Here is a 22,006-nt window from a genome sequence, read left to right as displayed (position 1 = left end):
CGCCGCTCGCACAGCAACTCCCGAGCGGAACTGCCGCGCCGTCTCCCGGGCAACCGGACGCTCAGGCCCAGCGCCGCAGGGCGGCTCGGGAGTCGGTTTCCCCCGCACACGCGCCCCGCAGGGGAAGCCCGCATCCCGCCCTCTTCATCGCCTGGTAACCTTCCCGCGAGCCTGGAACCTCCTGCAGTTTCTCCTCCGAGAACCCTGTAAGAGTCCCTGAAAGCGGCGCTCAGAAACATGGACTTTCCCATGAACACGGTCATTACACCAGGTCCTGTTCCTTCCAAGGCTGCAAAAGCACTAAGATGAGCACCTGTAAAAGTTGAGCACATGTCCGTTTTCATGCCTGGGCATAAACCCCCAGTTTGTTAGATTTTATTATTAGTCATTACTCTTCGGTCCTGCTTTATTGCCCAAATAATTTTTCAGCAAACTTCTGTAGGCTTATGGTTTTGCTGCCATTTTCATAATGCAGTGAGCATTGCCCTAGTACTGGGGCTGATCTATATAATAAAAGCCTAAGTGGCCAGAACGACCAGAACTACTGGTCGCTATGATGTTCACCGACCATCAGGGGGCAGATGCTCAACACAGGAGCTGTTCAGTGCACTTACACAGGGGGAGCGCTGCTCAACCAGAAGCTGGGCTCACAGCTGGCAAGCACAGAGGCAGTGGTGGGAGCCTCTCCCCCCTCCATGGCAGCGCTAAGGAGCGGTGAGTGGAGCGGTAAGGAGCAGTGAGCAGGTGGGTGGTAAGGAAGGAGGGGTCTCAGACTGGAGAGGGCACAGGCTGGGCTGAGGGACCCCCCCCCTCCACCCCATGCACGAATTTCATGCACCAGGCCTCTAGTTTAGAATAAGAGACATGTTTGCCACCCAGTAGGGAAGCAAGTCAAGCAAACTGTAAGTAAGGAATGGTATATGGAGGTAAATTGGAAAAAATACATTTTTGGGAGCAAGGCTTACCTTCTTGTTCCCACAACGAACTTAAGAATACTGTTATTAATGAGCACATACATACTTTAACATCAGTAAGATGCTGTCCACCATGCTGATTCAGGATGTCCCAATTTCCATTCTTACCTCCTTTTTCTCTTCTATCTTCAATTTTCCATTTTCTTCAATTTGCTTAGAAATATGCTCTAATCTCCTCCCATCTTTAGAAAACAAAACCATAAACCAAATATATTTCCACTATACTCAAATCTACGTAAACTCACATCTACCCATTTTTACTCTTATCACGTAATAGAAAATTTTCAGTAAGGATACAGTGGTTGCCTGTTTACAAACTCAACAGCCTGTTATCACTTTAATGTTGCATTTCATCTCTGCAGTTTCCGAAACCGTTGATTACTAGAGCTACTTTCCTCCAGAGGTAGCTCTTCAGTCCGGCCCATCCTTGTTCTCTACTTTCATGGCATGATTCTGCTCCATGCACCCCAAGCTCAGCTGCATTTAACACACAGCATTTTTGCATGTGTTTTAGTCTAGCCTACAGCACCTACCTTGGTTTTTCCCTGCACTTGATAAACTCTTTTCATTTATTAAAACCCCAGTTTTTGTATTTAACTTTCTACATAAAGGCTTTTCTTTTCCCAAAGCAGAATTAGGCATAACCTTTTGTGCCTCTTTTTAAATTTATCTTTAGTCACCCAAGTGTGCCCCTTGAATACTGGGAACGATGCCTTTTCCATCTTTTCTCCAGTGACAGTAATGCCTGAATACACTGTAAATGATTATGAATAGATGTTGGTTAAATAATTATCTCACAAAAGTAAAAAAAAAAAGTCTTTGTAATGAGTTTTAACTAGATTTATTTAATAAGCTTTAACTGTAAATTGATTTTATGCAAATCCTTTTCATAACAAATGCTTTGAACAAGGAAAATGCTTTTTAGTAAAGCAAAAAATTAAGACAGTAAGTTAATTTCTTTTATTGCAAAGAGCCAGTGAAATCAGAATTTGAAGTTCAATTCCCAAATGGAGAAAATAAATCTAATTTCAAAGTAAAACATGCAAGTGTATTTTACAGAGGAGTGGATATACTGCATGTATGCTGTGTAATACATAGTTTAGCGTAAGTTAAGTGTTAGTTCTATCACTTATCATCGATATTCTTAGGCAAGCTGTTTAAACTTTGCGTGCCTCAGTTTCTTCATCTGTAAATTGGCATTAATAATACCTACCTCACTGGGCTGTTCTGGGCTTCGGTGGGAGAATCTATGTAAAACGTCGTATAGCACCTGGCACACAGATACATGTATTGGGTACATATTGTTACTATAGCCCCTTAAGTAATACTCCTAGTGTGTACCCATTATTTTGGATAGCACACACTTTAACCTTTCTTCCAGTAATAGTAAAAACTGGTTACCTATGTGTCCTTTCTTGGTCTCTACTGAAATCAGTGACATACTTGCAAGCTGAATGATGCCAACAGACCCAGAAACAACTGATCTCATTCTTCTCAACACCAAGATTTAAAAAAGCAGCTAACAAAATAAATAACGTAAACTTCAATGAAGATAAAACTAGATTGTTTCAAACATTTAAGTGAGTGACTCTCTTCCTTTTGAGTGAATAAAAATCCTCAAGTTACTGGGTGGAGACCCCAAACTTGCATTTTTAAGTGTCATTAAAGATGATTTTTTCTGAGGCATGTGATCCTTGGACCACACTCAGAAATACTGATTTAAATTCAATGTTGACCCGGGTCCTCACACAGAGTTATACATCAGAATGACTTGTACAACTTTATAAAAATAAAGGTTACTGGGCCTCACCTCCAAAGAATGATTCCAGGGGTCTCTATTTTTAAAAAGCCCCTGGGTAACATACAACCAGTTGTATACCATATTCTATGGAAATATTTATAAGTGATTGACAGTTAAAGGTGATGGTTACATTTTTTTTGAGATGTGACTCTTTCTATAACTTGTAGGATATAAAACTTGGAAAAACAGTGGCCCAGAAAAAAGATCAACAACACTATCAATAAATGCCAAGAGCAGATCTTGATTTCTCAAAAGTATTTTCCATGAGTCTGTTTTTCAGCAAATAGATGTTACACTAGTAAAGATGTGCTTTTAAAAGTTATTATTCAGTCATTAATGCTAAGATTGGCCACAATGTATTTGCTTGGGAAAAGTGATAAACCTGCTCTGATCGCTAACATCTGTAGGATTTAGAAGTCACATTTCTAGTCAAGGAGACTGTTCTAGGGTCAAGTAAATTACCCAAAGTCACACAACAGGCAGTGGCCTTAGCAAGAGTAGAAATGGTGCTTCGTGACTCCCAGTCCAGTTCTTCCCACCTAACTCCCCCTTCCTTCCCTCAGAACTGTATCCCCCAAGTCTCCTTTCCTTTCCCTAACCCAGGAGTCAGCAAACTTTTCCCATAAAGGGTCAGGTGGTAAGTATTTTAGGTTCTGTGGGTTATACAGTTTTTTTTTGCAACTACTCAACTCTGCCACTGTGGTGCCAAAGCAGCCATGGACAACAGTAAATGAGTATCTAGTGTGTTCTAATAAAGCCTCATTTACAAAGTCAGACGGTGAGAGTGAATGGGCTGAGGTATGTTGTCTGACAACACCTGCTTTAACCAAAAGACTATGGTTGTTTAATTTTCCCAATCAGGAAGCTGAAGATTCTACAAAAGACTTCCTTTTCTCAAATGTGGGAATATTACTCCCTTATGAAATTGAGATGACAGATTAGAAAAAAAAAAGAGATGATTGGAGGTACCAGAATGAATCCTTAAGGATTTAACGCAGAATTTAATTTAAAAACACTTGTTCTCAATATATTTTAGTCTTACTATATGTAGATGAAGCCAGATAACAAGCTACTATACAACAGCATGTTAAAAAAACATGTTTATTTTACACTATGTACAATCAGACACATATTTAAAAGCATTGTCAATTAAAATAAATGAAGATCATAAATCACAATTTAGTTTGTTCTTAGTGTATATACTTACATTAAAATATAAAGACCATATACCAAAAAAGAGCCAAGAGTGTGCATTCTGCTAAAACTTGGTATATACATATTCCATTGGAAAAAAGCAATAAAAATGACTTGAACCAAAAATAAGTTCCTGTGATGTGTAGTAACCATTATACTGTTTATATGAGGTAGTAACTAAATTATTTTGGCCATGTGTTAAACTCTAAATCAGTGGTTCTCAACCTTCCTAATGCCACAACCCTTTAATACAGTTCCTCATGTTGTGGTGACCCCCAACCATAAAATTATTTTTGTTGCTACTTTATAACTGTAATTTTGCTACTGTTATGAATCATAATGTAAATATCTGATATGCAGGATGTATTTTCATTGTTCGAGACCCACAGGTTGAGAACCACTGCTCTAAATAAAAAAAATAGGAAAATGATCATAAAATAAGGCCAACAAAAGTAAAAATTCCACTAGAAATTTGAACCACTTCACTCTATGGAATGTTACAGCTCTTCAATGTGATTATATGAAATGTTTAGTGTGGACTCATTATTAATGCTAATTTATTCTTTGTGCATACTGTAGTTCAGACAACTGCAGTGTTATATCATGGTACCGCTATTCTGTGACTCAAAATTTTTTCAAAGGTATTGTTTTTAAGCACAGACAAGCAATCTTACAGATTCTGCTTAAATATAAAAAGACCAGTTACTACAACAGGTGGTTAATTGGCTTGTTTCACATAGAAAACAATCCAAATACATTTTAAAAAGATGTGGCGCCAAATGCATATTGACAATGTCACAGCTTACTTTTGTGACTGACTGCATCACATACCAATACTTTGTGCAAATATAAACACCAGTGTACTTGCATTAAAATTAAAAACAAGATTATAAAATGATTACAGCCTCCATTATAACTTTAAAAGTTACAAGATTTATATTCATATTACTAAATTACATATAATAAAAATACAATAGTGTTAAATGTACTGTTTCATTGCCAGCATCCCATTTTGTAATATAGTCACACCAAGAGTATACTAAAGAATTCTTAAAATATTAACTCCAATTGCATTTTCATCAACATTTACATTTGTACAGATAAGACACTTACTTGTACATCTCATAAAAGTACATTATCTACATAAATTCTTAGTGTATGTCTTTAGCAATATGAAGTTTTACAGAAAAATACTGCCTATATGTACAAAGATTACATAACAATGAATTAAGCACTTGTGTGGTTCAATATGCTAAATATATCCATACCACTTAAAACAAAAAGTCTCCCCATCTTGTCTCATGCCACAATAAATTACAAGTAACTGAGCCAGGTTACTGCAGCCTTTGTACAGCTTCAAGCATCCATTAGTGTTGCAGCGGTAGTGTTCTTTTTTCATAGTTAACTGTCAAAGCACATTTCTCAGTAACTGTTTTCATGACCCGCCAGGATGTATAAATTGCTATTTGCTGTGGGGTTATCAGTTGGCCTACTTTCCAAAACCACGACCCTAAAAGTTAATAAACAAACAAAAAACAGATAACAAGAAGTTATTCTTAAAACTAATGCTAACAGAAAAATTTTCCATTGCTTCTTCATTGTATGCCTCTATAAATGCTGCTTATTTGGTTTTTGGACAGAAATCACTTGTAAATCACTATGATTAAAGAGCCAGTTTAGCTGTGGGAAGTAATTTTGCTATGCACCCCCGCTCCCAACCACCTCTATTAGGAATAATTGGGGAAACTTAATTTATTGAAATTTCTAAAAACAATTTATAGTTCAAAAGTCAGAATAAAATCCCAAATCCTATTTGGCACTAACATAAAATTTCTGCTTGTTAGCATACAGTATTTCCTCTTTCTTGTGCTATAACTTGTAGTTTAGATAGTATGTTTAAAACAAAACTACTACTGACAGATCTATATATTCCTATTTCTTGGAAGATCAGGCACATTCTCAAAGGCTTTAAAACTGTGACTTGTGAATTCTAACTGGGTGAAAATATAATGTAGAATATATTACTGAAGAAATTTCAATTCTCTGGAAAAAGAAACCAGTTTCATGCTGGAATTATAAAACACTATGCTTAGTACTATGTATATAATACAACCCCTTTCATACCTGTCAGATCCAAGCAGTCTGAAAATTCTTGTGCTATCTGAAATTTCTTGTGTTACCTGTTCAATTAAAATATAAATTTAATTTCTGAAATGAAAGACATAAAATTTTATACAGGCATTTAACTCATAGCACTCTGGAAAAGAAACATTCCTGTAACAGAAATAGATCCCTGCATGACTGTGAGTTTGTTAAGTGGACATACTGGTGCATCAATTTGTCAGTTTAGGAAAAATTGTGGCTAATTTTGAATTAATCATAAAATGAGAGTAGGAAAACCATTTACTGGTTAAATTATGGAACTAAAGGGGAAATTTTAAAAGCAAAGCACCTAGTCTGTTGTATTGATCAGAAACCTTTTTTCAGTTATGTTGATAGCGAGGCTACTGCAGCAGTAAGCCGCTTGGATCTGGTCCTTCTACTTGAAAGGCTGCAGTGTGGTCCGAAGGGACAAACTTATGACTTGAGTTTGAATCCCAGTTCTTCCACTTACTAGCTGTGACACTGCACAAGGTAAGTAATTTGCTGCAAACAGCTTTGCCTTCTGCAAAACGGGATAGGAAATATCTACATGATAGCAATATCTTGCAATGGTCTTATAAGTGTTAGTGGGTATAATGCCTAGCTGAGGAGTGCTCAACAGATAACCCTCTTTCTCCTTTCTTTTCCAGTCTCCTGAAATGGTATTTCCCCACGGCACATATTCTCCAAGAGGTTCTCCCCAGGTGGGGAGTTAAGAATAAATCTATAGGAGAAAAAAAACAACCCACTATTTACGTACTGTTTATTGAATGCAAAACATTTCAAATTATAATGTCAGTAACTTCTCTCCAAAATTTGGTAGGCGGAGAAACAATTTGATTTTGAAACGAAATTTATTTCCTCAGTGCTGCTACAATTAGTTATTGTGGAAACACCAGGTATTCTTATCTTGTTTGTATCCAGCCCACTTGAAGGATACAGGATATACATGCTCACTCAGGAAAAGTGGCTCATCATGCCTGATCTTCAAGGAATTCTGGGGTTTGCCTACGAGGGACTGTATTCAGTAAAGGATGCTTGTGTAATTTGAAAAAGCCTGTCAGGTGATTTTTTGGAACAAACTCTTCTTTCTTTTTTAAAACAACCCTCTTGTATCCTGCCTAGGATGCCTCTCTTTCACTGCCTACTGTTTATTAGCTGTTGACTGTTCTTACCTCCCTGTTCTGTTCCCTCAGGTGATTTTTAAACATCTTCCAGAGAAGTGGCCCTCTTGTGGGAATTGCTACTAGATACACATTAACAGCAACCTCTCTTGAATATTTACCACAGGCCCGGCATTATGTCAAGCACATTACATGCTTCCTTTCATTTAACCTTTTTTAATTAAAATTTCTTTCATTTACCCTTGGCATTCAGTATTATTTTAGTTTCAGGTGTATACCTTTCATTTAATCTTAACACACCTATGAAACTATTTTGTTATCCTCAATTCACAAATGAAAAAATATAAAAAAGCTAAGTGATATACCAAGGTCACAGTTAGTAAAGCGCAGAGCTGAGACCTGAACTCAGGTGTTCTGAATCTGACCCAAGCCCACCATCACTGGGCTAGACTGTTTACTTTGTTAGAAGACACACTCTGAGCTGAATGACAGTTTAGGACAAAAATGGACTATTTTCTTGCTTGAAGCACCTAAGGTTCTACTCTCCCTCTAATGTTCAAGTAAGAGCTATCCTACCGAGACTAGCGTGGGGGTGCTGGAAGAATTTCTGATGATTTTACTTGCCTAGAATATTCCAGGCAAGTAACACATCTTGTTCATGTTTATAACCCCAGCATTCTCTGGTGTAAATGTTGAACTGAATTGAATATGTCACATGACTTGGAGTTCAATTATTCCTGCAGTTAAATTAAGGTAGGAAGAACTCAGACTATACAGCTAAAGGTTAATAGTAGAAAAGGGAAAAGAAGCAAAGAATCTTATAAATGTCAAGTGAATAAGGGTAACAGAAATAGGAGGCAAGGTGGCTTCAAGGGAAATGGAGAACCCGCTGCCATTTTCGACTGCACTGGTCATTATTTCTGAAAACAAAGTAGAAAGTGCCTCATGACAGAGTGCCTCATCAGCACTCTTGTCCCAGGTGATGGTCTGGGAAAGTTGAGAGAAAATCACAGTTGGCTCACGTTTAGCAGTATTAGGAAGTTCTTGTTCTGAATAGAAGGGTGATTGATTATCTGGAAGCACATGAAATAGGCACTAAAATTGTCTGAGTAAATGGGGAGAGAGAGGTGGCTGTGAAGTATGTGTGCTATTACTTTTATCACTAGACTGAATACAGTAAATATTAATAAAGTTAGCAAATCAAGTATTCCCTGTACCAGAGACATTTTCTAAAGTTAAATAAAACTGTTTGATGTAGAATTTGATAATGCCTCATGACTATTTAATGGATGCAGTTTTTAAGATGACTTACCTCATTAGATCTAAAACTTCTACCTTGCATTCCATGTTTCCAGAAAGCTAGCACACTGTCTTGTAGGCAAACTAGCAGGCAAGAACAGCTCAGTTACTGTTAATAGTACAAAGTTCAACTGATAAGCATCATTTCATCCCTCTCTGTCTTGCATAGCAATATTTCAATTAATAACTAATGTCAGTCACTCCATATCTATATGGCATTTTTACCTTTGAAATAAAAAAATACTATATAGAATTTAGTCATCTTTTTGACAAGAAAAAAGAAAATTTACCAAAAATATTTGTTAAAGAAATTTCTTGATGAAAAAAAAAAGGTTTATTGTTTTTTTTTTTGTTTTTACCCTGGCTATGTGTTTTTAAATATGGATTACATTTTAACATTTTGAGCAGATGTCCCTTAAAACTGACTTCTTATCATCAGCATTTGCTTGCGGGAGAGAGATGTTCTAGTTGGAGGAAAGAGTAAAAATAGAACCAGGAAGAAGACAAACTTCTACCAACAGATATACATGCAAATGTCTTTATCGTACTGCTAAAGGACACCAGAGAAAGTGTGTATAAACAGTGAACTACCCGTCACCCATTTTCCCTAGCACTATCTCATATATGATCATTTCACCTTATTTTTCCTGAATGTAATCATTTTAGAATGCTAATTATGTAAGAAACCCCTTCTTGGAAAAAATTCTTGTCAAAATGAAGGAAGGAAATTCTATATACTACTTAAAACTTTCTGATCGGCAGATATAAGCCAAAAATACAATAGAGTATATTAACTAAATTTTAAAGTACTTATAGGAAAATTAGAAGAAATACAAATTCATAACTTTATGAAAAATAATTATTTCTCTTGAAAGTAAAAAAATCTATAAAGAAGATAATATTATTTGGGTTGTATCATAGTTATTAGCTATTTTAGAGAATGTATAAAAGTGAAGACTGATATTTACTATTATATCCTATATTTTAAAAAATGAGTCCTTAGTAATATATTTTTATAATATTGGGTAATTATCAAATAAATTATTTTAAGCAACTCATAATGCAATTAAACAAAAATATAAAACTGTGACTTGCCTATTGATTCAATCTGGAAATCAAAGGTGAGTTCTGATGATAATTTTCTGCTAGATTTTAATCTTCCTTGGAGGTTTACTATTTTTATACAACCTAGAGAGAGAGAAAAAGTCACTGAGAAACTAAGGTAAGAGGAAACGTTATTAAAGTAAGATGTACATAAATAAAAACTTACAGTCCAAGCACACAAGAATGGTGTCTCTCTCCAGTTGGGTTACGTGAGAGACACTTGTCTGTGGAGTATCTGTAAAACAAACAAACTCAATAATCAACTTACAGAAAAAGGAATTATTAGAACACAGGACATTAAAAATAAAAGAATTCTGAACATCACTGAAGTTGAAATGGATATATATTTTCAGCTGAACATAGTGGCTGAGCTAGGTTGCTTGTGTTCAGACTATGCAAGAGCTAAACTATGTGAGTGCTCAGTGGAGTATTAACTATAGTCATACTATTGGTGATATAATTATTTTTATTCATATGTGAAATAGGAGTCTAATCTTCTGCATTATTGTTATAACTAATATTTTATTTTAAGCTCAGGAGGCCAGGGACTATGCTTTGCATATCATTACCATATGGCAGTGCCTAGCACATGCAATAAGTATTTATTGAATGAATGAATCAGTGAGGGGAACAAATTACTTTGAGCACAAATGAGTTTAAAAAAACAAGTATTTTGAAAAGTATGAAGTACTACCAAAATGCAAAGAGGCATTATTTTTGTTATAATGATTTATCAAACTTCTTACAAACTGAAAATGTTCAACGACTTGATTTCCATCAAGTAAAATGAAGAATATCCCGAGCTTTGTATGAACATCAAAACTGAAACTGCCGAGCATATTCAAGTCTGGGAACCACTGGTTATATTTTATTATTTATTTTTTAAAGAATGTCTCACAAAACAGCAGAATACACCTCGGAAGACAGGAGGCAAAATAATGATAGCTCTGTGAATTGTCTCTTCTTCTGGTGCGAATCCATAAACTGCCACAGAGCGACAGAAAGGAGCTCAATGAGAAGACGGAACCACTGGTTGTTTTAAAAGTGTCTAACAAATGACTGTCTTAAGTCAAGTCATCTTCCTTTTTCCAGTTTAATAAGTTAGTCAAGATTGGATTTTTATGCACTAATGAGAGAGAGATATAATACCTTTATTTTGCCTAATGAAAAATATTAAATTTATTACTTATAAATCTAGTATGTGTCTTGGCCTTACTAAATCAATAAAAATCACAAACCTGATTCTGTAAACCACGAAGAGGTAGAATTTGGATTGACTGTTTCAAATCGAACCACTTGGTTGAAGTCTCTCCCTTTACTGACACCAACACAAACTAATGGGTACTCCTGTTCGGGAACTACCAGCATTTCAAACATTCTAAGTGGACATGGTATAGGAAAATCTATGTGCTAGAGAAAGAAACAAAAATATGTTAAACAAAGGAAAACAAAAGCCAAATAATTTCACAAGAACCCCACTAAGAATTTTTAGTTTTATGAAATATACAAAACAGATCTCTATTATAAATATTGCTTCTTGTCACAGAAACTTGGGGTATGCAGACAAATCCAAATTATGAAGTATCTTTATGAGGATTTTAAATTTAGCACTGCAAATTTTTTTTTAAAAATATATTTTATTGATTTTTTACAGAGAGGAAGGGAGAGAGATAGAGAGTTAGAAACATCGATGAGAGAGAAACATCGATCAGCTGCCTCCTGCACATCTCCCACGGGGATGTGCCCGCAACCCAGGTACATGCCCTTGACCAGAATCGAACCTGGGACCTTTCAGTCCGCAGGCCGACGCTCTATCCACTGAGCCAAACCGGTTTCGGCAGCACTGCAAATTTTTTAAAGTTAAAAATTACTTAATTTTAGGATATTAGGCCTGGAGGGGAACTTATTAATCACATTCCAACCCCTCTCTTTTCAGAGTTGAAAACTGAGACCCAGAAACTGGGTGACTGGCCCATGGTCCCCCAGCCCTTTGTGGCAGAGTCCTGTCTCCCAACTCAATGCTGCTTCAGTAACACACCTCTGCCTTCTTATCCAACTGAGCAAAATGGATCAGAAAACAGAAATGCAAATTAGCAAGAGACCCTCCTCTATAAGTGTGGTCAGAAAAACACACACAAGAGAAGCTGAGCTCCATATCTCAAAGTGGTTATATTTAATAAATTAACTTAGTTATAATGCAGCCATTTTAATTTTACATAACATTTAAAATTATTTCTATAATTCTATACAGAGATTAAATGAGATCATATTTTTGAAGTCTGAAAACACTAATTTCATTAATAATCATCAGGGAATAAAACCATGAGGTACTATACATATGGCTAAACTCAAAAAGAACAACAATAACAAGCATTACTCAGAGAAGCAAACGAATGCTCATAAATTGGGAGTATAAATTGGAATTGACCACACTGATTAATTATATTATCTGTTGATGTTGAGCATTCCTTAGGACTCTGCAATAACACTCCTAGTTTTATGTTCTAGAGAACACGAGTCCACACATGCACAGGAGATTTGTGGCTGGGATTTAAAGCTCTATGTGCACCTGTTGCTCCCACATCCCTTCCTTCCCCGTGACTGCTGGAGAGCCTTCATCAACACCCTCCAAAACCCCTCTCTCTAGTTCTCCCATTACCTGGGAGTATGCTTTGCATACAATCTGTCATATTTTTAATAAGGTAAAACACTTTAAATAATTCTCTTTGAAATGTGGTAAGAGCAGTAAAGCATCGAGAAAATAATGCTTTTGCTTAATTTTGTCAGCAAATAAGAAAACCGACAGATTTTGAACACTTCTGCTTAGCTTCCAATCCTAACGAAGCAATGAGTATGAGTCACTGACAGAAGAGGATTCTTGTGCAATCATTTTAAATCCAGTTGCTGTTGGTGATAGTTGTTGAGGGTAGTGACTATATCTTACTCATCTTTGTCTCTCTAAACAAGCACTGTGCCTGCTTTGTAATAAGAACAAAAATGTTTTTTTGAGAATGTCTTTATAAGTTTTATTTATGATAACAATTTTGTTTGTGAAGCAAAAGCTTTGTCAGAAATGTCATTAAGAGGAAAGAAGGATATAGAAAGCATAAGAATCTTTTTGAACACATCTGATACGCGCTGTAGTATAGAAACATCATAAATACTTATCAAAATAATGTCAAATACAGAAACAACATACAGATAGTTTTGAGCAGAGAGACAGAGAAAGGAGAGTTGGGCTGAGATTAAAAGGAGTAGGTAAGGGCCTGTAGCTCAGGGAATTTAAGCGAGAAATCTTGAGGGAGACTTGCAAGTAGAAATGTACTGTAAATCTACTATCTTAAAATAGTAAGAAATAAAGGGCTCTGAAGACATGGGAAGCTTAAGAAGTGCCCACCCATGTTTTCTCCAGGCCAGGTAGATGGCACAAGGAAGCATGGCCCTGACTAACGAAGCCGAAGTGAAAGGTTTAATAACTTAATCTAGATAAAGTAGCAAAGAAAAGAGCTTTAAAAAATCCATTTGGAATTTCCTTGGTGTGACTAAGCCTGTACTTCACAGAGTTTTTCCTCAAATTTAAGTTATAGCTGAGTAATATTAAATACTTTTTAAAATATTAACTAGCACTGGTTGGGCATCATCCCATGCATTGAAGGGTGATCCTGGTTAGGGGCTCAGTCCCAGGTCGGGGGTGTGCAGGAGGCGGCCTCAATGTTCTGCTCTCACATTGATGTTTCTCTCTCTCCCCCACCCCCTTCCTTTCTCTCTAAAAATTAATAAAATATTAAAACATATATTCAAGATTCTAGAGAAGCCCAGGCATAAAACAAAACAAAACAAAATAAAACAAAACAAAACAAAACAAAACAAAACAACCATCCAAGGGAAAGCCTGGGCAAATTAACAGGTAGGCATATAATCAAAATAAATAATTTCCCCCTCATACGGCATCCCCTGTCCTCATCCCTTGGCCAAACACCAACCTGTAGGTTGTTTCTCTACTGTGATGGAGCAGGTCAAGCAGAGAACATATTCAAGCATTTCCCTGCTCTTTTAGCACATATTCTTGACCCTATCAGACTATATATAGATTTGCCAGACACTATTTCTAGCTCCTACTGCCATATCCCGGCACTATTTCTCTAGTGCAGTGGTTCTCAACCTTCCTAAGGCCACGACCCTTTAATACAGTTCCTCATGTTGTGGTGACCCCCAACCATAAAATTATTTTTGTTGCTACTTCATAACTGTAATTTTGCTACTGTTATGAATCGTAATGTAAATATCTGATATGCAGGTGTATTTAGGCGACCCCTGTGAAAGGGTCGTTCGACTGCCAAAGGGGTCGCGACCCACAGGTTGAGAACCGCTGCTCTAGTGTCTTTCAAAACCTTTTTCAGGCCAAGTGAGTTCTTACAATTGGACAGATTTCTACTACCTTGCCACATAATCCAAAATCATTAAGTTAACTTGAGAATTAACTGGGAAAAAAATTTTTTTTGAAAGAACAGGAAATTGGGCTTAACTCAACTTTTATATTAAGAATGACTTAGGTTGACTTTCATGCTTACCTTAATTAACATGAATTTCTGCATTGGTTCAACCCATTCCAATAGAACAATGCTAGTCTGAAGTGCCCCACATAGGTATTTATGGCCTGTGTAAGGATTTCTCACTGTCGAGGCAAAAAAATATAGTAAGTTCTCTTATGATACAAAGTCCTTACGATCATAGTTAGATGCTCCCAAAACAAACAAATAAAAGCTGGCTGCCAGTTCAATTTCTTAGTTAAACGACAGGATGCAAAAGAAATACTGCCTCAGGGAACAGCATGAAACTCCCTCATCACTTGCACGATTTTTGTTTATCTGCACAAATGAATTTGCTGGTTGTTATGAGACCTGGGGGCCAGAAGAAGGACTTAGGTCTTAAGGTAGCAGGAAGATTTGGGGAGAAGTTGCCAAATTGATAGGCTATAGCACATTTAGGGACAAGTGATTCAGGGTGCTTTTGGTAGTAATGTTCAGAGGCAGTAATGCTTTGGTTATAACAATACGATGACATAAATCACATCTCAAAATACAGATTTACAAATAATAAAACTGAATTGTCTAAGAGTTTTTTAAGGGAAGAAAACTATTTTTTTTTTGTTTTTGCTATATGCAAATAAAACAGCTAGTTATTATGGGATGAGTGAGGAATTTAGGATAGAGGTATGTAAATAGGGAAATTCAACCTTCACAGCATAAGGTTTCACAATTAAAGGTATTAAAATACATGCTCACTGACTATCTGCAGTCTCATAAGCCATTACAAAGCACAATGGTGAATGGTAAATAACAGGTCCTTTGAAAAATAGGGTGTCATAAAGTGCTGTAATAAAAAGTTACCCTACTTTCTCCATTTATCCAGTCAATAAATTATTTGCAAAACAACTTTTTGTGCAAGGTATTGTATTAGGTTTAGTTTACATGGAGACAGAATTCAAGACATTTGTTACTTCGGGGCAGGGGTGGGGGGGGGGTGGGGGGATGAAAAACCTATTGCTGGCAGAATGCCCTGGAGTAGTACTTTTTACACTCGGTTTAAAAATAAGCCCCTTCGTGTTTTCTTGTCCACTTTGTGAAGCAGAAGAACCACACATGATTGGACAGTTTACTTACCAACACAACACTTCTGACACCACTTGGTTTCAGGGATTTTTGCTGATACAGCAAATTTCCTAAATGTAAATGAAAATTAATATATAATACATGTAGGTAAAGTGAGTATATGATAATGAAACTGCTATAGATCAGTGGAGAAGAAATTTGTTTTTCCAAAATTGGTGCTGACATAATAGGTCATTTATTAAAAACCAGAGGCCCGGTGCACGGATTCGTGCCCCAGTGGGGTTCCTCGGCCTGGCCTGTGCTCTCTTGAATCAGGGACCCCTTGGGGATGTTGGACTGCTGGTTTCGGCCTGATCCCCACAGGCCAGGCCGAGGGACACCACTGGGCACGAATCCGTGCACTGGGCCTCTAGTATGCATAAGATCTTTGGTTAATCTCCTCCCACATTCCCCCTCCCCCCTCCCCTCTGAGATTCATCAGTCTGTTCCATGTTTCCATGCCTGTGCATTGAGCATCTGCCCCCTGGTGGTCAGTGTGCGTCATAGATAGTGGTTGCTTAGGCTTTTATATTTATAGATATAGATAGATAAGAGTAAATTGGATCCCTTTCTCAATTCCCCCTTGAATCAATTCTAAATGGATTAAAGTTTAAATATGAAAAACAAAACTATCAAATATTTAGACTGTAGAAGATGATGACCTCAGGATTTCTTTAAAAAATGCAGAGAGGACAAATCATACAGGAAAATACTGATAATCTTTAATTGACATTTTTCCACAGAGGCATCTCAAGCTACAGGTGGCATTCGATTTGGTGAATGAACTTGTTGAACACATTGAGAACTCTGGTTTACAAAAAGTTACCACTGAGAAAGTGAAAAGATAAGCCACAAACTGGGAAAAGATCTTTTTAGCACATATAATAAATTTAGGCTATGTAAAAATTTGTCTTATCACTAAGATAATTCATAAGAACTTTTTAAAAAAATATATATATTGTATTGATTTTTTACAGAGAGGAAGGGAGAGGGATAGAGAGTTAGAAACATCAATGAAACAGAAACATTGACCGCTGCCTCCTGCACACCCCGCACTGGGGATGTGCCCACAACCAAGGTACAACCCCTTGACTGGAATAGAAACTGGGACCCTTCAGTCTGCAGGCCGACGCTCTATCCGCTGAGCCAAACCGGCTAGGGCCATAAGAACTTTTTATTTAGACATTTTTATTTCTCTACTCAGAAAAAGTGGGATGTAGATTTTCTGCAAAGTACTTTAGGAGATTTGCAAATATTCAAATTTATTGTGTAAAAATCCATTTAAAATGATATTTTTAAACTACAATTTAAAAAAAACCACAGTCAAATATCTTTTATAATAAAAGTTAATAAGACTGCTATATATAATTTATATAATATAAAGTTAATATAATAAAAGTTAATATACCAAGTGGTACAATCCTCAAATTATACTCCTCCATGTCTGTACACATATTTAAACTTTTAAATGTGTCACAGATTAGATGTCATTACTCCGCACTATTTTATTTTATTTTAAATCAGAGTTGTGTTTTGCTGGTAACAAAGCCATACTGGGAAGAATTTTACAATTATCAAGTAATCTAATTTATGACTGATAAATTATAAAAAATGCCCCTTTTATTTATGCCGGAGTTTCATACAGCTTAAAGCAAAACAAAAATCCTCACATCCTTAAGCAAACTGCTTGAACCAAAGTCCTTTTGAGAGTTTTTAAAAATCTGAACCAAGCCCCTGATAGATCTCCATGGGTATCACAACGTTCCTGGTTCACACTTGTGAACTTGTCCCCTGGCTCCCAAGGTTCACTAAGGGGTTAGGTTACTGAATCGTCAAAACCCAGGAGGATTAACTGACTGCCAGAATCTGAAAGATCATAAAGGAGAACACGTGTGAAAATGCATTACTTCTTATAATTTTTCATTATACATAATTTCTACTAACCCAAACTGAGTGCTTTTTCAACTTCTATAGTATAACTACTTATTAGAGTGACTTAACATATTATGTTTAAGGATGCAAACAATTAGATGTACAGTTACCTTGGCAGTATTCTGTCAGGGAGTTTGTGTGCTGGAATAGCAACAGGTAACTTTTGCATTTGTCTTGCATAATCAAAAAGCCCTGGTAAATTATGGGAATAAAGCTGAGAAGCTTTACCTGTAGAGAAAAATAAACATAACATAAAAGCTAATAATATAAATAGGAACAACTATAAGGTTCTTAAATACTAAAAGACTTACCAGATATTGATAATAAGCAATTGTTCATTACATACAACCATGTACACCTTCGGGGAAATAGCTGATAAAAAAAAAACCAAAAACACAAGGTTTACAAAGGATATTAGGTAACAGCAATGTAATATGTGCATATTAACCTAAGCTGTCATATCAATAGGTCAGTTTTTAAAAAAGAAACTTATTTTGAATAGAAATTCATTTTACAAGGCATTTAAAACAAGATGACACACATACATGCACATTTATATGGGAGGGAAACAATAAATTAGCAGTGCAATTTCATTATCTAAGTCTTAACTTGCTATGATTAGCTCGAGCCTGTTTTATAATAAGGATTAGGTAATCCTAAACTCCTAGGAAAAGGACATTTTCAAACAGTGTCTATGCCTTTATTTTGGTTCTAGGGTTAGATAGCTAAGACTGTCTTGTGTACTTCCCCCAAAATGTTCTTATGTATGCATATGAACACCCAGCGCTTTTGGAACAGAAGGATAGGAGGATCACAGTGCAGTGGAACATAGGCGTAGAGGAAAATGGCTGAGAGAATATGATAAAAAATTATCAATTATAAAGGATACATATATGGAATTCATTACTGAAATCTAGTACTTAAGAACTGAGAAACATCTCTGAAAGCTTGAAAGTGATTAGTTTTTAGGGCAAAGGGAATTTTATGGAACCTAGTCCATGTACTTTGAAGAAAAAATAACTGCTCTCATTTGGATACTTCATCATGAGCATCAGTGGGTCTCAAAGTGGTCCTTGCACCAGCATCATAAGCATCGCCTGGGCATTTGTTAGAAATGGAAATCCCTGGACCTCACTCCAAACTTACTGAATAGAAGTTCTGAAGGTGGGCCCAGCAATCTGTTTCAACCAGCCCTTCAGGTAATTCTGATGTACAGTGAAGTTTGAGAACCACTGATGAGTGTAATCAAAGCATTCTGATTTAACAAGCTTAGCTACTGGCTTTGCTCTGGAAATTCCTACTAGGCTACTCCAAAATAGATTGGGATGAGGGTGGGGGATGGAGAGAATGAAGAAGTAAGTGAGGAGCCGAAACCAGTTTGGATCAGTGGATAGAGCGTCGGCCTGCAGACTGAAAGGTCCCAGGTTCGATTCCGGTCAAGGGCGTGTACCTGGGTTGTGGGCACATCCCCAGTACGGGGTGTGCAGGAGGCAGCTGATTGATGTTTCTCTCTCATCGATGTTTCTAACTCTCTCTCTCCCTTCCTCTCTGTGAAAAATCAATAAAATATATTAAAAAAAGAAAAAAAAAAGAAAAGAAGAAGTAAGTGAGGAAACATATCAAGGCCTGTAAGGACATTAACCTCTGTCTCTCTTGCAACCTTCTACTCATGGTCATTTATGGTCCATTTCAAATGTTTCTCCCCATCTCCCCCCAGGAGGTGCTACTGACTTCTGCCTCTGTGGCCTCTACCTTGTACCACATCTAACTCTGTGTGGTGCAGTTATTGGTTTATGTGTCTGTTTCCTCTATTAGATCATGAGCTCCTTAAGGGTAAGGACTAGTATGTGAATGTGTCTTCAGTATCCAGTAAATAGAACATGCTCTATAAAGGTTTTATGAATGAGAGGCAGCAAATCACAGAATTTAAATTATTTCTTATCTATTATCTACTTATAATAACTTAAAAATTAATAATAAGAAAAAACACAAAATAACATACCTGTTCCATTGATGTTTCATGAAGTTCATTAAGATTCAAGGTATAAATCCCTTCTTCGGCACCAAATATCAAGTACTGATCTGAAATGACAAAAATAATTCACTGATTTTGAGATATACCACTTTAAATTTATGGTCTAAAATTAAGTAAATATGCATTAGGAAAAAATAACTGATTTATAAGAATTACATATTTTTTATTTTAATGTGTATAAGTGGTTAGACACTCTAACTTAATGAACTGAATTATATGCAAATATTACCCTCAAAGCAGTGAAGAAACTTTTATGTAAAAAACATTTTTGAAGAGTGGCAAGCTGGACTTCTCACCCACCGGAGGGTGCTAAGGACTAGCAGAGAATCTGCAGTTCCTTTTTTAAAATTCCTTAGGATCATGTGCAACTGACAGAATGTAAATCAAGAACAGCTGATACAGATTCGAAATTTGTGCAAATGGACTATTACTATTATAAGCACTAATATAAAAAAAGAACTGACTTGTGCCCATTTAGAAGTTCACTAAAACTTGGATACTTGCTAGAGTACTTGATATCTTCTAGAAAATACCAGAAGTTTGGTCATGGTCTTGTTTGGTCTGTTTTTACAACATACACTTCTCCAGATTAAACTGAAGTACAGAGAACAACTCAGAATGCATGAGCACTCCAGCACTGCCCGGTGTTCAGGATTAGTTCTGGTATTTACAGGCACAGGCTGTGCTCAGACAACTGAACTGGCTTCAAGCTGCAGCTCTACCACCGAATGGCTGGGACCCTCTGAGTGTCATTCTCTCTACCTGTGAAATGAAAGTACCTATACCTTGGATTTTTAAGGTTTAGAGGGGGGGGGGGGAGAGGAAGAGAGGGAGAGAGGGAGAGAGGAGGGGGCGGGGAGAGGGGGGGCGGGGGAGAGAGGGAGAGAGAGAGAGAGAGAGAGAATCTTATATAGTTATTAAGATACAGATATTATATATAGTATTTAGTGCCTAATGACAACTATTGTTATTATGACCCTTTTTAAGGTGAGAGATCCTCTAAAGTGGTCACCAGATCCTGAATCTTCAGTAGTTAAATTCCTTTAGCAATGGCCGTGTCTAAAGCACAGATATTGAATGATTGTGCTGCAGAAAGGAAGAAACTTTCCTGGAGGAAATTAAGGTGGCAGAGAGTGCATGGTTTCACTATATTGATATAGGGACTGCATGGTGAAAATTTTTTTTATAGATTTTTTATTGATTTTTAGAGAGAGAAGAAGGGAGAGGGAGAGAGAGAGAGATAAACATCGATGTGAGAGTGAGACATTGATTAGCTACCTTCTGCACATTCCCTACCAGGGACTGAGCCCGGAACCTGGGCATGTGCCCTGACCAGGAATTGAACCAGCAACCTTTGGGTGTGCATGGGATGATGCCCAACCAACCGAGTCAGGGCTACACAGTAAAATTTTAATGTCATGTGTCACCTCAAGCACTGCTAATAGCATAAAAAAATTTACCTTAAAAATGTTTTTAATTGTAACAAAAATTTTCTCAGAAAGATTCAGAAAATAAATAAAATCAAATGCTTTCATGGCCTCAAGTTCAAAAAACAATTAGAAAGATAACAGATAAAAACATATAGTACTACCTCTGGTATCAGGGTTTATCCATGATGTTGCACAGTGAATTTTCAAGGGACACCCATTAAAAACCTTTGAAAAACAAGCACCCATCTAGAAAAATGAAGAATAAACAAATTAAGTTACCAAGCCACAGTCCTTTGCCTTACAGTGGTACCTCAAAGGGTCCAGGCACAACAGTGAGTGTCAACTGACACAAGATTTTACTTAAAAGAGTTATTTTATTTTCCCTATTTTCTCAAATAAACGAAGCAGTGATAGCAAGCAATTCTGAACAATAATTTATGTACAGAAATATTACTTACACATCAAGAGCAATATAATATTCCGTGGTAAGAAGAAAATCATAATCTCTACAAAGGTAAAAATTTTCTTATTTGGTTCTATGAGTCTAAAATCAGTGAATTTAATATTAAAAAGTAAAAGAGGTATGATTGATTTAAAAATTCATCTATGTACTTCAATCTCAAAACATACAAACTCACTTTAAAAAAAAAAATTGAGCAATCTGATGATTTTCCCTGGAAGGATTCAACAGAAAAGCTTTATTCTTTGATGTTGATATTTATTTAAGGCCATTTACAAATCTTTCAGAAAGTACCTTATAATGAAAATCAGTATCACTCATTTTAACTTTTTATCTTCAAAGAGTAAAACATTAATTTTCAGGTAAGAATAAACACAATTAAGAATGCTTTCTCATTTAGTCATGTTTACTACCAACAACTTGTGAGAAAAAGAACATACAAATATTTGGTCAGAAGAACATATGCTTCATTTTATATCACTAATGTTTTCTTTACAAAAGTGGAGATAATCCAGAGTGGGGAAAAAGGAGGCTTACCGTTGTTTGTATGCAATGTAACATAAACATTAATAAGTAATCATACAGGAATAAACTCTTGTGTTTCGTGTAATCACAACAGTAAACCTACTTTTGCCCCACCCTGTATGCTGAGAAAACACATCACTAGTTGACTATAATGGATTAAAAATATTAACCTAAAATATATAAATCTTAAGATTTCCTTTATCCTCAAAAACACACCAACCAATATTTCAAAGGCTTTTGTACCAAAAAAAGAATAACAGCCAGGCAATACCATGAGGTGGCAGTATACTGTTAAAAAATGTTTTTATGGTGTAGGGCAGAGATTATATTGCTTT

The 22,006-nt window shown here is 36.4% G+C and overlaps 1 protein-coding gene and 1 non-coding gene across 21 annotated transcripts in view; both read right to left on the bottom strand.

Moving 5' to 3' along the window:
• Positions 1–4,882: 4,882 nt before the first annotated feature.
• MAP4K3 (mitogen-activated protein kinase kinase kinase kinase 3) overlaps positions 4,883–22,006 on the bottom strand; it is an 87,838-nt gene continuing 70,714 nt past the window's right edge. For 8 of the 20 annotated variants that reach the window (XM_023747531.1, XM_023747490.1, XM_023747510.1 and 5 more), the window contains 13 exons: positions 20,848–20,932; positions 19,224–19,303; positions 17,533–17,593; positions 17,332–17,449; positions 15,302–15,360; positions 14,210–14,313; positions 10,877–11,048; positions 9,805–9,873; positions 9,630–9,722; positions 8,548–8,618; positions 8,258–8,308; positions 6,094–6,149; positions 4,883–5,479 (listed from right to left, as the gene is read on the bottom strand). In XM_023747531.1, the coding sequence (XP_023603299.1) occupies positions 5,392–5,479; positions 6,094–6,149; positions 8,258–8,308; positions 8,548–8,618; positions 9,630–9,722; positions 9,805–9,873; positions 10,877–11,048; positions 14,210–14,313; positions 15,302–15,360; positions 17,332–17,449; positions 17,533–17,593; positions 19,224–19,303; positions 20,848–20,932 (1,107 nt within the window). In that variant the 3' untranslated portion in view covers positions 4,883–5,391. Of the gene's footprint in view, positions 5,480–6,093; positions 6,150–8,257; positions 8,341–8,547; positions 8,644–9,629; positions 9,723–9,804; positions 9,874–10,876; positions 11,049–14,209; positions 14,314–15,301; positions 15,361–17,331; positions 17,450–17,532; positions 17,594–19,223; positions 19,304–20,847; positions 20,933–22,006 lie in introns of those variants that run through there. The other 12 variants (XR_002827189.1, XR_002827190.1, XM_023747495.1 and 9 more) reach the window with 12 other exon arrangements.
• On the bottom strand, positions 10,526–10,660 carry LOC111824225. Its single transcript, XR_002827292.1, has one exon. It is a non-coding gene; the product is annotated as a small nucleolar RNA SNORA75 (small nucleolar RNA).

This window comes from Myotis lucifugus, unplaced genomic scaffold, assembly GCF_000147115.1.
Source record: "Myotis lucifugus unplaced genomic scaffold, Myoluc2.0 scaffold_6, whole genome shotgun sequence".
Lineage (NCBI taxonomy): Eukaryota > Metazoa > Chordata > Mammalia > Chiroptera > Vespertilionidae > Myotis > Myotis lucifugus.
The sequence above is the reverse complement of the archived record's forward strand: the minus strand, read 5'-3'. Positions and strand labels throughout refer to the sequence as shown.